Raw genomic sequence first — 17,027 nt, forward strand, 5'->3', positions numbered from 1 at the left:
CACTTTATAGTAAATTATTTGTTATAATTATTGTATACTATCATTTTATAATCTATAAATATAAAATTATTTCATTTTATTTAAATTCACACAAAATATGTTTTACCAGTAATTGTTTCCTTATATATTTTCTTGTAGTGAAACGGATTCATATACATTTACTTCTTTATTTTTCTAAAAATACTATTTATGAATTAGAACCAAAAACTGGGCAGTGATTACAATATAGAGTAAAGTGTCCAAAATTTTAAGGAAACCGTGAAAATACAATAATCTAAGGCTGGATCGAAATAATAAACTTATTAACAATAAATTTTATTACTTATTTTTTTACCTACCACCAACTTTAAAATGTATCAAATTTTGGATTTCCACTGAAAAAAGTTATGTTCTCAGGTGTTTAAACTTTCATCTCTATTGCAATTTTCTTATGTTTATGAGTTGAATCTATTATACTGGTAAAATTTTAATTGTTCATTTACGGGTGCTTATTAGTACTCTATTGGAATTTAGAAACTTTGCAACTTTATTTGTTTTAGTAATGACAATCCATTTTCTTATTATTAAAAATAAATAAAATAAAACAAAAAGAATTAATCATTAGAAATTTATTTAACACTTATTTATTTAATTTTAACTAATTATGAAATTATGTATGTCGAAGAAGAATACTATTCTAGTTTCTCCGATCGTTTATTTAGCTTTTTACTTTTTAACCACGGTTAAACCAAAATGGAAAATCCGAGCTTTAATCGCCGCATAATTTAGTTCCATTTTCTCAGCGAAACTCACTAATCTTTCTCATATAATCAAAAATCAATTACAATTAATATAATCAATCCTCTATGAGATTATTACTATTTTGTCCTCTTCCTTCCTATCTCTCTTGGTGGCTTCTTCTTATAGAACCCCTTTCTGCTACTGTTCCCATTTGCATTTCGTCTTACCTGATCGTCTCTTCCCTCAAAAAAATCCAAACTTTACTTCTCGGGTTTTCGCAATTACCCCATTTTCTGATCATGACGGTCGCTGACAACGTCGGAGCTGGTACGGAGGCTGTTGCGATCTCGCCGTCGCCGCCGTCTTCCATCACCAGCCAAGGATCAGGAGTCTCTACCAACGACGATCAGGGTGGTGAGATCGGATCACACGTGGAGAGATCTGACGGCGGAGAGAGCTTGAAGCAGCGTGACATGAGAGAGCTCCAGGAGCTTTTGTCTAAGCTTAACCCCATGGCTGAAGAGTTCGTCCCTCCTTCAATGAACAAGCAAGGAGGAGTTAACGGGTTTAACGGCGTTAACGGTGGTTTCTTCACCGTCGCTGGCTCTTTCCTTCCCAACAATGGGTTTGGTGCTGCCGGTTATTTCCCCGTCAACGAAGACGGCGGCTTTAGAAGGGTATTAAGACACAACTCTTGTCTCTTGTCTCTTCTTTGTTTCTGTGTGTTTAAATTACAATTTTCACATTTAGTTTCCTTAGTTGTCTGTTTTAACGTGGTCTCTAGTGTCTTCTTGTGTGTTTATAAGCCAAAGCTCTCACCTTTACTTGTTTGTGTCGATTTGGTCGCTAGTGTCTTCTTGTCCGTTTTTATAAGTCAAAGTTCTCACCTTTTGTGTCTTGTACATTTGATTTTTGAGTTGCTTTTTTTGGTCTGTTATTTGAAACAGAAGAAGCCGTTCGGACAACAAGGGAAACGGAGGATGAATCCTCGGACAAGCATGGCTCAGCGTGAAGACATCATCCGAAGAACTGTCTATGTGTCTGATATTGACCAACAGGTTTTGAAAAAGCTTCCACCTTTCTTTGATGGTTACTCTCGTATTCTCACCTATGCTATTTGTTTTGTTGGGTTTAGGTCACTGAGGAGCAGCTTGCTGGTCTGTTCATCGGCTTTGGACAGGTTTGAAGAAACTTCTATCTTTGTTTGGTGGTGTGTTATTTGTCTTGACTGTATTCTGTTTCTTAGGTTGTTGACTGTCGCATTTGCGGTGACCCAAACTCAGTGCTTAGGTTTGCTTTCATCGAGTTCACTGATGAAGGTATCATTTAGTTTCATCTGTTTTTGGATTATGCCTGTAAATGGTTGGTTTAGTGGTGGTTATGGCAACATTGGGACTTGTAGGGGGTGCAAGAGCTGCGCTGAACTTGTCTGGGACGATGCTGGGATTCTATCCTGTAAAGGTTATGCCGTCCAAAACAGCTATTGCACCTGTTAACCCCACTTTCTTGCCAAGGGTGAGAACTTTTTTTTGGTGCAAAGTTATGTTTTTTTTAACGTGGCGTTGACTTTCTAGTACTGTTTTTGGTTCTTAGAGTGAAGATGAGCGTGAGAAGTGTGCGAGAACCATCTACTGCACTAACATCGACAAGAAGGTGATTTGTCTTCTTGCTCTCGAGCTATTCTGAAACCTTTTTTTCAACATTGGGTAACAATTGCATCATCATATAATCACTAATTCTATTACATATGATGATCAACTACCTAGCAAAGTAGCTAACTTTGATTAAGTTTCAATGTTGGTACAGGTGACTCAAACGGACATAAAGCTCTTTTTTGAGGCTGTGTGTGGAGAGGTGCATCATCTGAGGCTTCTGGGAGATTATCATCATCCAACTAGAATTGGTTTCGTTGAGTTTGTCATGGTAAGCAGATGCTTGTATTGATGAGAGAGACTGTTTTGGTCTTGTTGATCTTTTAAGATAGCTTGTTTTTAATTAAACTGAGCTTCACAGTATCTTATCTTTTACTCTTCTGCAGGCTGAAAGCGCAATAACTGCTCTCAACTGCAGTGGCGTCATTGTTGGTTCTTTACCGATAAGGTCTAAAACACAAACCAACTCTTGAACATTCTCTCTTTAGTTTGGTTACGAATCTGAATACTTAACGTATATTGATGGTTGGATTTTGCAGGGTGAGTCCGTCAAAGACACCTGTTCGTTCCCGTGCTGTCCCGCGACAACAAATGCATTGACAGTAGCAGCTACAAGTTTATTATATATGTCTCTCTGCTCTTACAGACATGTAACGATGCTTGTCTGAAACTCTTGTCTTTTGTTTTTCCCCTTTGTAATGCTTGGAAGCTTGATGATGCTTCTGTTGCCTTTTGCTTTTGGGATCTTTCGAGTAAATCTCTTAGGGAGTTTTTCTTTTTTACTTTTAGGGAAAAGAAGTTACACAGAGCAGATGTGAAAAACACTGAAGAGTTTTAGAGAGACTTTTGAAGACTCTCTGTTTAATGGGCTTTTTTAGTTCTTTATATACTTGCCCCTGAAGTTAGTAGAACCTTGCTTTTGTTCCTAAATGCTTTTACTTTTTTTTACCTTTACTCCCTTTCGTCCTTGTTGGTGACTGGATCGTCTCCTTCTTTTCCAGCACTATGTTAGATGCACAACAGGCTGTGTTCTTAGTAGAACAAATCAAATCGGTTCTTCTGTATTCATTTTAACCAGCAAATGGTTATGGAAACAAAGCAACATTTGATAACACAACTCTATTTTCCATAAGGAGGAAGTTATCATACATAAAGTTTCAAAAAAAAAAAAAAAGAAGGTTATCATATATATATATATATATATATATACCAAAGAAGTAATTGGAACAGAGATCCTAGTAGGAGCTGGAGCCAAATCTTCCATGGTTTGGCAGGTCAGTCTCTCAACGACAAAATGAACAATGGCTATGAGTCAATCAAGGCAATACTCTTCTGGTTTCATGAGCTGCAAAAGACAAAACAACATTAATAAAAAAGTTTAATAGGAGCAGATAATAAAACATCTTTCAAATAAACCACTATTGTGTTCGCATACTCCTAGCACTCACCGAACACATATTCAACAATTACCGAAGATGGTAATGTTAGTGCAGTGTTATTAATGTCTATTTAAATATTAGTAGGGGTCATCAGGATTGAATTGAAGGTGTTTTGCCTTTTGAAGCGAAACTGTTTGATACTCCAGTCCAGGGTTGTTGAATCCGCATCAGATCACAACTATAGAGGAGCAGATTTTTGTTGAGATCTGCATGGAGCTTAAGCCTAGGACTTACAAGACGAAGTTCTGGTTCAACAACATTCTCCTGCTTGCAAGATTGATGTGTTGTGTTATTGAGTGATTGATAATTGGATTTGTATTGCAGGAAGGTTATTCGGTACATATCGGTGGGCTAATGAGAGTTGACATTGATGAAGAATCTGTAGATTCTGTGTATGTAACAGTATGGGCGTCTTCTTCTGTTCCACTTCACATGGGGAAGATGGAGAACGCTTACATAACACTTTGTTTAACTAAAGTTGAATAATCCTCTGACAAGTAAAGATGTACAAATTGAATAATCCTTTGATCAATCTTTGGTGAGTGACCAATCGATGTTAGTACACAGAGAAATAGTCAGTTTGGCACCAGCTGGAGTAGGTTAGCTGTTTGTGTCCATGTTAAGAAAGAATGCTGAACCAATAGGTAACATGGTTCGGTGGTTTCTGCATCGACTAAACTAGAACCTATTGTGGTCTCATATAGCCACAAACTCAATCGAACAAGTCGGAAGAAAACACCATAGAATATAAAAAAAAAAGACCTTGTATTGAATTATACATAACTGTTACACATTCATTTCTCTATGAGAACAAGATTTGCTCTGTTTCGTCCACATAGCTTTCAAACAGAGGAAATCAAAGAGAGTATTCTCACTCAAGTCTCACTCAGCTGCAAATCGGACATGGAACAAGACCGTTCTCATTACACTCCGTACACCTAACAACAACAGCGGAGCTACCCCATCCTTTCACAACTTTACAGCTTCCGTTACACCTGAAACACGGCAAGAAAAACAAACCACCGCATCCATCACAAGCACCATCACCATCGCCGCCGCCGCGGCATCCTCCCGCTTTCTTACTCGGCAGCCCACGAACCATCTCCCCGAAAACACCTTCCTCCACTAATCTCAACACTTCCTCTGCTCCACCAATGTACATCCCCTTCACAAACACCCTAGGCGGCAATGCAGAAGCCTTGTCGTTACCGTTACTGATCCTCTTCGCCATCAGAGACGCGAGTTCTTCTCTGAACCCTCTATCCATCGACACGTCTCTCTCGCAGATCACTACACCGGACCCCTCCACCGCGGCTCTCACGGTGTTACATTCCTCGAACGTCCGACGCACGCCGCGCAACGACGTCGTGTAGATCACCACGCGATTCTCTCCTCCTGGAGGACAGATCCTCTCGAACCTCTCCGACGGTTTCGGATCTAACGGTTTCAGAACCTCTTTGCTTAATGATTTTGTCGGAATTTTCCGGTTAGGATCCGAATTCTCTTTGTTGTCTCCGCCGAAGACTTTGTACTTCACCGGAGGAGTCTTCGGGAGAGGAGTGAAGCGGAAGCTCTCGCCGTCGAGACCAGACATAAGCTCCCATGAGTTGATAACCTCCGGCTCAGACAAGAGTGACTTTGTGTCCGTACCGGTGGTGAATTTCTGAGGCGGCGTCGTAGGAGGAGAAGGAGGATCGAGAGTGAGGAGACCGTAAGTAGTGGAGGTTAGCTTGACGATGTGGTGGCCGAAGGCGGAGCTGCCGCCGATCTGAGGGAAATCTTCGTCGTGATTTAGGAGGTTCGATGAGACGCAACCCATTTGTTACCGGAGAGGTTGGATGTTTCTCGATTTCGACGCCGGAATATTCCCTATTCTTAGAGATTTCGAAAAATGAGAATTTGAATTATGTTTGGAGGAACGGTCGAGTGAGTAAGTGAGAGAGATCGAGACAAAGTAGAAAGAAGATGTGTCTTTGTTTACGTACTCTCTTTAAACAAAGTTTTTATATAACGAAAAAAATAAAGTTTCTTATAAAGAAAAAAATAAAGTTTTTTTTGAAGCAAAGTAAAAGTTAAAGATGGTGACTTATCTGAAGATCTGAGGTTCAATGTCTATTTTACTTCGAATTTTTTAAATCATTTTAGTTTAGACTAAATAGATATATTTCATATAGATCCCCTTTTTGAAGTTTGAACTTGTAAGATTCTTTGAACAAAAAAAAAAGAACTTGTAATATTCAAAACACTATAGATTATGATGATTTAAACATGTCTTCAGAGGTTATTTAGGTATTTTAAAAATGGTTTACAGTTAACTATTCATGATCTATGATGATGGAAGAGCTAAAAAAAAAGTCCTTCAGTATAATATTAAAAATTAGTTTATATCAGTTTTATTGTTTGTCTGCAATTTTGCACTTTTTGATTTGTGTCACCATTTCGAACCATCTATTTAAAAAAAAAGTTGATATCTTTCTTTACTTTTGAACTGAATTAACGTAATAATAATATTAAGGGCTGAGCCATTTTTAAATTGAAAACATGTGAAGTTTTCCTGTAAATCTAAAATTTAAAAATGGAAATATAAAATATTAAAAAGGTAAGGCTGAAGCACCGTTTTTCAAACTGGGACATGGACCCTACTAGGGGTGGGCATTCGGGTACCCGTTCGGGTTCGGATCGGGTATTTCGGATTTTTGGTTATTTCGGTATAGAGGTGTAGAACCCGTTCGGGTATTTATGTACTTCGGGTCGGGTTCGGGTATTTTTAGTTCGGATTCGGTTATTTCAGATCGGGTTCGGATATTTAGATTTTGAAATAAAAAATTAAAATTTTCATTTCTCAAGTTTCTTGTATTTAAAAATATAACTTTCAGTTAACTAATTTTTTATTTTTAATAGATTAAATGGTTAATAGATTTGGACATAACATTTTAAAACTAAAAAGACATTAGTTTAGTTAACTTTTTAAAAAATTTGGATGTAACTTTTTGTTAATTTTTGAAATAAAAAACTTGACATGCATTTTAAGTAAGTAGCAAATTATTTTTTCCGTAATTATATGTATATCATATGAACTTAAAGTATGTGTAGTATCAATATAAATATTTTATATAAAATGAGAGATGTAAACTATAAATATAAGGTTAATTATATATATGTTCGGTTATTTTCGGATATCCATTCGGGTTCGGGTATTATCCGTTCGGGTTCGGGTATCCAATCTCTTCTTATTCAATACCCGTTCGGGTATTTTGCTACTTCGGTTCGGATTTCGGTTCGGATTTTTCGGATCGGATTCGGGTGCCACTTCGGATATCGGGTAAAGTGCCCACCCCTAGACCCTACAGTGCACATTCACGTTTTAGGCGCTAAATTAAGAAAGAAAAAATTGAAGGTACCTAAGTAGCGATTGAAGAAGAGTATGAAGTAGGCATGTCCAATCCGGATTTCGGTACGGTTTCGGTTCGGTTTTCTCGGTTTTTCGGTTTTTCGGTTTATAAAAATTAGATACTATATTAGAACCATATCTAATTTGGTTTGGTTCGGTTTTTATACTACCGATTTTCAGTTTATTCGATTTTATACCAAAAAAAAACATTATTATTTAGTTTGGTTACATATTATATGAATTTTAAAGAGTCATGTTGTCAAAGCTATCATTTATCAAAAAGTCTCATCTTATAAATAATCAATATCAAAGAGTAACAAAATAAGCAAATAAAATAATCAAATCAAAAACCAAAACTATAGCTCAAAGTTGTGAAAAATAAATAATAAAAACAAAACATATGCATGAAAAAACGTTTTCCCACTCTCCCAAAATTAGTGACATTGTCCATCAGTCATGCCTCCTCTGACTGAACGCGAAATTCTGTTAGTTTACAAACAAAAAAAAAATTGTGAATAACTCCAGTGCTCGTAAATATAATAAATCAATGCTTACAAATTAAAATATGAATTACCTTCTACTAGAGAGTCCATGAATTCATATTCATGCAACATCTGTTCGATGCTCTTTTGCTTATCAGACAAAACAGCAGTTTGAATCCAATTTTGTGTCAAGATCAAGGCTTCAACCATAAGAGGAGAAAGAGAACTCCTATAAGGGTCTAAGATTCGACCAGCAGTGCTGAAAGCAGATTCAGATGAAACAGAGGAGACGGGAATCGCAAGAACATCCTTAGCTATTTCAGACAAGATAGGAAACTTCACATTGATATCTCTCCACCATGATAGAATGTCATACCTTGTACCCAAGTTATTATCTGATTCTACTTCAACCTTTTCCAGCAAGTATATGCTTAACTCATTAGCTGATTCAACACACTGGTTCGCAGATTGCATTTGCTGATAAAGCGTGGAAAATAATGTGGAGCAACGACGAGTGCTACTAGACAAAGATCCACCAATTGTTGTATCAGTAACCGAAGAAGCTGTCTGTCCAGTTTGGCTTTCATTCAATGCATCCATGTTCCTGCTCTGAGATATCTTATACTCATCAAATAACTTACGTAAAAGACGCATGACTTATTCCTTCATTTCAATTGCCCACAGTGAACCAAAACCAAACCATATTGACAGCTTCCTTCATATTTCAAGATATTTTCTTACCAAAAAGTAATGATGATTTTTCAAAGTTAATATATTGTCCAGAAGCTTTTCCATAAGTCTTACGAACTTTTATGAAAAGGCTAACGAACGCTTCTGTGCATAAGATCAAGATGAAAGAAAACAAAGGATCTTCTTGAAGCAATCCCCTCTTTGAATATTTGATGAAAAAAACAAATAATTTTATTGTTGAGAGATTTGTGTAATTGTTGATGCCAATAGGTATTTTGAGGGTTTCCAACGCCTAATTGACAATATACAAAATACATAATTAATACTTTTGATGTTAATATGCCGTACTTGTCTCGATACGTACTGGCTGACACTTCTTACTGCATCATGGCTTTATGGCATCTCCAATCCCACTCCATATTTTACTCCAAAATTGAGAAAATGGAGTGGGAAATGGAGTAATGAACAAAAAATAAAAGGATTACTCAATTTATAGAGTAATGCTTTTATTTTTTGTTCATCATTCCATTTCCCACTCTATTTTCTCAATTTTGGAGTAAAATATAGAGTGGGGTTGGAGATGCTCTTAGTGACCAAAAGGTTTTAGTTTCAAAGATGTTGTTTTTCTTTATTTTCTGGGATTATGTAATACTCTAAATTTCAAGTTCTTTTCTGAAATTTTGGATAGAAATTATGAATTCTCTTTCAGCACTTGTTCGTATTTGATCAACTGGGTTCCTCTTTGATCATCTAGGATCTTTAGAGCTTTTATTCCTTTCTTTGTTGAGTAACTATGAAAAGTTAATAAAATGTGATGAAGTCTCCATCCTTGACTCGGTATTCTTTGAAGAAAGTTGTCCTTTCTTTGTTGAGCAATTTTGAAGTTTATAAAATGTGATGAAGTCTCCAACCTTGACTCGGTATTCTTTGAAGAAAGTTTAACAAAAAATAACAGTCCCAACTAGTTCGATTTGACTATATGTTAAGCTGAAACCAATCAATCACCTTTGATGCGCCAGTTTCTAGTTTCTGATTTTGATTCTAAATTAGATGTTTATTGGGTAAAAATGTTAAGTTTTGTTCGAGTTTTGTTTTTGACAAAAATAACAAAGATATTTAGCAGCCGATAAAGACCAAGTTTGGCTCACGCGAGTGAGAGAAAGTAAATATACACTTGCGTTATGTACCAGCCTTTATGATGCACCGTTAGTGGTATACAAGTACCGTATTCCACACCGTGGTGCTAGTGTCTTAAATTAGAAAGGAGTAATTACGAAGAAAACAACAACAATTATTGATAGGTGCAGAGGGTAGGACGATGCACTATTGGCTCTCAGGTCTAATCCAGGAGGTCCCAACATGTGGTCAATGTTTAATGACTTTATCACCCTGAGATTATTGGTGTACCCTAATCGTACTAATTAAACAAATGTCAGTAATAATTGAACGAATAGTGTCAATATAGCTAAAACTATTGATAAACTTATCTAGTGTTCACTTTATCACATTTGTAGACAACTAACTCACATGGGCTCACCTTACAGTCTAGTCTCTGTTCTCTACTTGACAATATTCATGCTAAATCCCACCTACTAATTCCTCCTAAAGAAGCGACAAAAAATATTCCTCATTAGGAGAATAATCTTTAAAATTGGTTAAAGTTATCCATATTAATTGCTTTACTCCAGCTAAAAAATGTTTTGCTCCAACTAAATTTAATTACTCAACGACCTTCTTCTGGTTCTATGTGTGGACTGCATGATTCAGATAATTGACTGGCTTTTCAAGCCTTTTCAATTTTACCATTAACTGAGAAAATTCTTGAGGTGTACATAAATAAGTACAAAATCAAATATTTAATATAAACAGAAAATGGGATTACATACTAAAGGATGTGAATTTTATTAGTAGTAATTTTTTCGTGGAGAAGTCTATCAAAACCATTACCGCGCCTAAACGTTAAACTCCCAAAATCTTCAGACAAGAAGGGTTTGACTAGTCCAAGCAAACTCACTCATGGGACCTTTTTCTCGATGTTATACTATATACTCCAAAAAAATAGAGAATCTCAGTTTCAAAGTTGTATTTTGGCTAAAACCATTGTTTTGCAGTCTTCGAGGTCTTGTCGTCCTTTATTTGCACGCCTTGATTTTAATATCGTCGCATTCGCATCATTTGGGAACTTTGGATTCTTGGTTCATCGAGGCATTAAAGTCTGTGGCTATCTTCTTCTTGAAAATAGTTACAATGTCATCTCGGACGGTTAAAAGCTTCATTTACTATATACAATTAATGGTTTTTATTTAATAATCTCATGTAACATACTAACATGTATGTAAGTGTAAGCGTACTTGCCTTTAAATATAACAATATACAAGTAAAAGCTGCAACATTTCTGATGCCCACTCGTTTGTTATAAAATTAACTATATCACACTGTATTCTTAATTTAGTAAATTTTGTTTTATCATATTATCATTATTGATTCATCAACAGCTGTTAATATTTTCTACTTTCTGTTCAGGTTCCGAAAAAAACTATTTTACATGTAATAGAAAAATCATGCACATGATAGAGAGAGAAAGAGATTTGCTATAAAAAAAATCACTTTGTTCTAATTTCGTAACTAAATTCAATTTGTGACGACAAGATAAATAAAAAAGGCATTTATGGTCTCTGTCGTGTATATATATTTACATTTATGTAGTCTTCCTCAGTCCCGTGGTGGAGTAGTTAGTTACATGAGCAACATCAACTTCACTTAAAGTAGGTAAGTCCGATCTTTCCTTCCTCTCTTGTTCGTTAACTTAAGATGGCTAAGAAGAACGGAACGTCGTGGCTCACGGTCGTGAAGAAGATTCTCTGGTCACCCTCAAAAGATTCCGACAAGAAGAGTTACAAGAAAGAAGCTGATTATAACAAGGTTTAGTTCATCTCTCTGTTATTAACAGAATGTTGTATATTCATGGGTCTTGAGATTTGACCAGAATGTTTCGAACTTCAGCAGAAAAAGGAGAAGAAAGGATGGATTTTTCGTAAGACCAAAGTCGAAAACACTGACTCTGTAACCGACACGATACCTAAGGCGGAGAAAGAGGAGAAGGATAAACCAGCGGTCGCCGAGATCGTTAAGCTAACGGCAACTCCAGGTTTTCTAAGACGTCATTGGGCTGCCATTATTATTCAAACAGCTTTCAGAGGCTACCTCGTAAGTGAACAAAAATCATTGTGTATTTTAATTTATTTGAATTTTTAAACAAATTCGTTTTATTGATTTCTTTCGTCAAAATATTGTGTAATTTATTTAAAATACTAGCTAAAATCCGAAGAATTTTTCATCTATTTTAAAAGGCAAAGAGAGCATTTGGAGCATTGAAAGGGATAGTGAAGCTACAAGCATTGGTGAGAGGTCATAATGTTAGAAACCAAGCGAAACACACTTTAAGATGCATAAAGGCTTTGGTTCGAGTTCAAGATCAAGTGCTTAGTCATCATCATCAACAACAACAACAACGTTCAAGAGTCTTATCATCATCACCATCATCAAACTGTTATGATATCGAAGCAAGACGTAATTCAATGTTTGCTGAATCTAACGGGTTTTGGGACAGTAAAACATATCTTCAAGACATCCGTAGCCGTAGATCTCTGGTTAGTGATTATAATTTTTGAAAATTCGAACTTTCTTTATTTTTGTATTGCTGAGACAAAATGTTTTCTGTTTTTTTTCAGTCAAGGGACATGAGTCGATGCACCAATGAATTTGTGGTTAACCAAGAAGAATCACAATCGAGTTTGCAGAAGAGATTAGAGATTGCTATTGAACGAGAGAAAGCACATGCACTTGCTCTCTCTAATCAGGTATTTAAAATTATAAAACTACTGAATTATTTTATAGAATATTTTGGATTTCCTTCTTTTAATAAAAAAGTTAAACTTCTCACAATCTAATGAGATTGCGAATAACATGAATTAAAAACTTAAGACAATTCGGAAAACTAAGTCCGTGTTACAAAATCTACTATTATAAAATGTGACAATTGCATCTGAATATTTGTGCTAACTTACAAGTTCTAACGTTGTTAATTTTATGGACGTTACAGTCATAAATTTATGTTTTAGGGGTCAGTTCTGTTGGGGTTATGATATAGTTTTGTATATAAATTAAGAATAATTTTTTTTTTTTTTTTTTTTTTAATTAAGAATAAATTTATCCATGTTAATATGTAGAATTGCACTAATTGGTTCATTTAAAATTATATAACTTTTATTTACACAAATTTAAGTATGTTTAATAATAAAGTACGTAATAACGTTTTTGTTTTTGTCGTCAAAGATTCGGAGTCGCTCTTACCGGAATCAATCAGCCGGCGACGACAGGGAGCTTCTAGAGAGAACCAAGTGGCTCGATCGATGGATGGCTACAAAGCAATGGGACAACACAATCACCATTCCCACAACAAGAGATCAAGTAAAGACTCTTGAAATGGATACAAACATATCCACCACCACAACACATCATCATAGATCGTATCCAGCGACTCCACCGTCGTGCAGAGCCACTAGAACCTTTGGGGTAAGATCAGCTAGTCCTAGGATACCCTGTTCTTCGCCTTCTTCGATGGTTCAGCCGAACTACATGAGTGCAACTGAGTCAGCTAAGGCTAAGGCACGGACTCAGAGCACGCCACGGCGGAGACCGGTTATTCCGGCGAAGAAACGGCTGTGTTATGCGGAGGAGGGGAGTTTGAGTTTGAGGAGTCCGAGTTTGAAGAGTGCTTATAACGGTTGTCTTTGGGGGGAACATGAATCGGATTACTCTTGTTGTTACGGTGATGGGCTCGCCGGAAAAGTGTCGCCTTGTTCTACAAGTGATCTCCGGTGGTTAAAGTGAGAGACATTTTTGTTTAGTTTATTGTCTGTTTGTAATATTAACGATCATGAGATTTGCTTTGTTTATGATTCCTTCTGCCACAATCTGAATTAGAGGACTTTTTTTTTTTGAAACACTTTGATTCGAAACCTTTTAAGCCTTTATCTCTAGCAAAGACCACTATTAGTAAAATATGTTTCAAGTGCAGCGTTTCCTATTTGGATTAGTATTTTGATGAGCTATTGGAAGCGAGAAGGACAAACTTAGAGGTGACATGAATTTAATTCATCTGCTTCTCTCAAAGCTTCTGCTACTGATTATGCCAAATGGGCGGGGTTGTCCATGGGCTGCCAGTGTCCAAAAAAAACATAATGAGCCGGTTGTGGATAAACCAAATAAGAAACGGATTAAACTAGACTAATAAGCCTAGTTTATGCAGAACAAAAACGGGTTGGATCCCATGGTTAATGGTCGGCATCATCATGTAGATCTCTTACCTTTGGAACTTGGATCGCAAGCAGAAAATTAACATCACTATCTTATCTTTTCACAAACTCTACACGCCAATTGTCGACTGTATCTTCATTGCCATCATCGAATATATATATATATATTTCTCTTTGATCTTCAGCTTCGAAAATCATCTTGTTACACTATTATTATTATTTTTACTTGATACATGACAAGTTGACACATGACCTTTTTGATGAGTAATGTGTTCCTTCATTTTATACACCACCAGATAAATATCACACACAATGTATGTTTGACTTTGTCTAGACTTCCACTACAAAAAAAATGAGTGAATTAAATCACTTAAATTGTATCACAAGAATAAATGATATTACTTTACATTACTTATTTCTAAATGATATAACAATATATAATTTTAAATCAATTATAACAACTGATGTCCTTATTAATTAATTTAACATCACTTCATAGAAAATGATATAATCTCTATGAATTCGTATCATTTTAACAAAACTGATATTGTTATATACATTTATATCAATTAAACAACTGATATATTTATTATTTTGGTTAACATCAATTATTAAAATGATGCATAATTTATATCAGTAAGAAACTGATGCTAACAATTTTATATTATATATCTATGTTTTAATATCACTTAATAAAATGATGTTGTTTTTATCTCATTTCACATTGGTTAAAATATTTTATCTATTAATATCAATTTGTACCTTTTTTTTTGAAACACTATCAATTTATATCTATAAAATAGTTAAGCTAATAATTAGTGTATATATATTATCGAATTAATATATATTATTGAATTAATGTAAACTAATAGTGATCTGTTACAATCTTCCCCCCACCCCCACAAAAAAAGGAACGACTACAGGTAAAGAAAATGGATATTCTCTTCTTTTTTGTGCTTTGATTTAATTATATCATCATTGTAACTGTTTTACTTCAATAAATGGATACTCTCTTCCGTCAAAATCCTCATCTTCTTCTTTCTTTCAGTTTCTTAAACTTTCTTTTATCATTGTATGTATTTGGAGATTGAATTAAACAACATTTCAACAAAATCAAGCATTTATATGAGTGAAGATAATGATTTTGCTACTTCTTATGAAGAGTTTGAAAGGACACACCACTCTGCTAATCAGACGAATCTGATTAAAAATTCTAAGAGGTATTCTTTCTTTTTCTTCTCTTGGTTCTCAATTTTTTTATTTGAAAATTGCAAGTTCTTAAGACTTTTTGTTTATGGTTTTTAATAATATCTTTTGTTAGGATCGGGAGCATGTGGAAGTACATAATGAGATGACGTTAAATCAAAATGTAGAGGAAAGTAGAAGTTTCAAGGAATATCAGATGATGGAGAATTCTACAATGAATCTCATTAGCTTCACAACTGAATCAATTTAGCTTCAAGCCACCAATGAAGTTTGATGATGAAAATATGGATACAGAGAAAGAGAAGGAAGAAGAAGCTTATCTTGTTTACCTATTTACAATTTTTTTTTGTATTCATCTTCCTGCTTTTTAGGCTTTTTATTTAATTTATTTGTAAAATATTATTTCAATGAAAATAAAAATTATAAATGAAATATTTTTATTTATTGATCTTATTTATACAAATGCTAAATAAGTATCTTAATTAATAACTATAAATGATATATTTTTAAAATATTTTTTTCAAAATTTGATATAATTTAACTTCAGTTATTAGTAAATGATATAAATAATTAAGATCAATTATTTTAATTGATGTCAATGCTAACATCATTTTAAAAGACTGATGTAATAGTTAATATCATTTTTTTGTAACCGATACATGATGATATCATTTACAATAATTGATGTAAATATTTCTTATTTTTACATCATTTATTGATAAATTGATACAAATTATTTGCATCACCACTTTCAGAGTCATTTATTTAAATGATCAATATTATTAAAACAGGATCACTCTTATCTTTTACCCCTATAACTACCTGGAATATTACTTATTTTGCCATTGGACCTATTTTAAATATACTAACTGCCATTTTGCTACATATATCTTTACCTATTACGGCATTTTTGGTATATTATAACCTATCCATTACTTCCTAAAATCTCGGAATCCATAATCCTCATCTATATTCTGAAAGTAACTTTTATCTTTCTCTATCAAGAGACTAATGGAGGAGAATTTTCAGAGAAAGAGACATCGACTTCTTCATCGCCAACAACAACTAATTGATCGACAGTATTTAACCGTCCAATTTCCCGAACTCGATTCCCCAAAAACACCTGCCCTTATCCGCCGTTTCCTTATTTCCAATTCGGTATTAAACTATTTTAGGGTATTACTTTGTATCTTCTCATCTTGAACATTCATCAAAATATAGTACTTTTTATCTTTCAAGTGTCGAAATATTTGAATTTGACGGGAACGAGTGAAAGTGCTAGGCTTTATTTTTTCTTACAAACAACTATTTGATTTTTATTGATGGGTTATACAGGTATAGCTGGTGATATCTATATCAAAGGCATCTCAGTCACTAAATACAAAAGGTGAAGGTTTCAAATATAGTTCTGTAGGGGAACATTGAAAAAGTGTAGCTTTTATGATTAATAGAAGAATATTGACATTTTTATACAGGTCTGCTGTAAAGGAATCTGAGGAGGGGGCATCTAAGTTCTGAGTCGAGGTTTGAGAAATTTCTCGGTCTTTGTTTTTAATTGAATACATACACAAAGATATGTGCACTAGCTACTTGCTTCTGTCATGTTGTATTCTAATTTTGGATTACATCTTGATGATGATTTCGAGCTTACATTTACTGAGATTTGTCAAAGTTTGGAGTTTAGAAAATGTATAATATAAATGTATCGACTGTATCTTGGTTTTCGTCACTAAGCTTAGTGGTGATTGTTTTTAATTAAGGTTTTCTATTGTTGGTTTTTGTGCGTCCAATATCAGGCTTGGTCCTCATGCATTGTTGGAGTCTATGCCAGTTGATGAATTTGCCCAAATCTTACCTAAAAAGAAAATAACCATAAAACCTCTCATAGTTGAACATGTTTAGAGCTTACTTCATTTTCTCACTTTTCTCTTGGCCTTTATGCTTTTTTCACCGCTTACTGTAACATTGAATCTGGATATATCACAGTTTAAAGCTTGCAATAACTTGATATAATCTTCTGTTTCATGGGCAGAGTTTGATTGAGGGTTTTCCTCTTCTTTTGCTGGGTTTCATTACAGGTATTGGAAGTGGATAGCCAATGAACTGATGTACCAAGTAATGATTCTTTA

The 17,027-nt window shown here is 34.7% G+C and overlaps 3 protein-coding genes across 5 annotated transcripts; 2 read left to right on the plus strand and 1 right to left on the minus strand.

The window, feature by feature from the left end:
• The first annotated feature begins 869 nt into the window (after window positions 1-869).
• LOC103858571 (polyadenylate-binding protein-interacting protein 12) lies at window positions 870-3,320 on the plus strand. Of its 3 annotated transcripts, XR_631141.3 has the most exons (10): window positions 880-1,397; window positions 1,668-1,778; window positions 1,856-1,900; window positions 1,967-2,039; window positions 2,123-2,235; window positions 2,314-2,373; window positions 2,527-2,643; window positions 2,759-2,820; window positions 2,912-3,022; window positions 3,162-3,320. XR_631141.3 is itself a non-coding variant. In XM_009135951.3 (9 exons), the coding sequence occupies exons 1-9, from the start codon at window positions 1,020-1,022 to the stop codon at window positions 2,970-2,972; spliced, it is 1,017 nt and encodes a 338-aa protein (XP_009134199.1). In that variant the 5' UTR covers window positions 870-1,019; the 3' UTR covers window positions 2,973-3,257. The 3 variants fall into 3 exon arrangements, 2 of the variants coding, with proteins under 2 accessions (XP_009134199.1, XP_009134197.1); XM_009135951.3 differs by having other exon boundaries at window positions 870-1,397; window positions 1,671-1,778; window positions 2,912-3,257; XM_009135949.3 differs by having other exon boundaries at window positions 882-1,397; window positions 2,912-3,257.
• A 1,216-nt stretch (window positions 3,321-4,536) lies between these two features.
• On the minus strand, window positions 4,537-6,565 carry LOC103858572 (uncharacterized protein At5g39865). The gene has a single exon (XM_009135952.3). The coding sequence runs from the start codon at window positions 5,628-5,630 to the stop codon at window positions 4,698-4,700; it is 933 nt and encodes a 310-aa protein (XP_009134200.1). The 5' UTR covers window positions 5,631-6,565; the 3' UTR covers window positions 4,537-4,697.
• A 505-nt stretch (window positions 6,566-7,070) lies between these two features.
• Window positions 7,071-13,881, plus strand: LOC103858573 (protein IQ-DOMAIN 14). The gene is made up of 5 exons (XM_009135954.3): window positions 7,071-11,296; window positions 11,381-11,581; window positions 11,725-12,024; window positions 12,106-12,234; window positions 12,710-13,881. The coding sequence occupies exons 1-5, from the start codon at window positions 11,186-11,188 to the stop codon at window positions 13,265-13,267; spliced, it is 1,299 nt and encodes a 432-aa protein (XP_009134202.1). The 5' UTR covers window positions 7,071-11,185; the 3' UTR covers window positions 13,268-13,881.
• Window positions 13,882-17,027: the final 3,146 nt, after the last annotated feature.

Source organism: Brassica rapa, chromosome A03, assembly GCF_000309985.2.
Source record: "Brassica rapa cultivar Chiifu-401-42 chromosome A03, CAAS_Brap_v3.01, whole genome shotgun sequence".
In the NCBI taxonomy this organism is placed as follows: Eukaryota; Viridiplantae; Streptophyta; class Magnoliopsida; order Brassicales; family Brassicaceae; genus Brassica; species Brassica rapa.

Bases quoted from the DNA above. Each gene is read 5' to 3' on its own strand.
- LOC103858571 (XM_009135949.3), top strand. From the start codon at position 1,020: ATGACGGTCGCTGACAACGTCGGAGCTGGTACGGAGGCTGTTGCGATC. The intron at 2,040-2,122 runs GTATCATTTAGT...TGGGACTTGTAG, and splicing joins CATCGAGTTCACTGATGAAG to GGGGTGCAAGAGCTGCGCTG. The intron at 2,236-2,313 runs GTGAGAACTTTT...TTTGGTTCTTAG, and splicing joins ACCCCACTTTCTTGCCAAGG to AGTGAAGATGAGCGTGAGAA.
- LOC103858572 (XM_009135952.3), bottom strand. From the start codon at position 5,630: ATGGGTTGCGTCTCATCGAACCTCCTAAATCACGACGAAGATTTCCCT.
- LOC103858573 (XM_009135954.3), top strand. From the start codon at position 11,186: ATGGCTAAGAAGAACGGAACGTCGTGGCTCACGGTCGTGAAGAAGATT. The intron at 11,297-11,380 runs GTTTAGTTCATC...GAACTTCAGCAG, and splicing joins AAGAAGCTGATTATAACAAG to AAAAAGGAGAAGAAAGGATG. The intron at 11,582-11,724 runs GTAAGTGAACAA...CTATTTTAAAAG, and splicing joins CAGCTTTCAGAGGCTACCTC to GCAAAGAGAGCATTTGGAGC.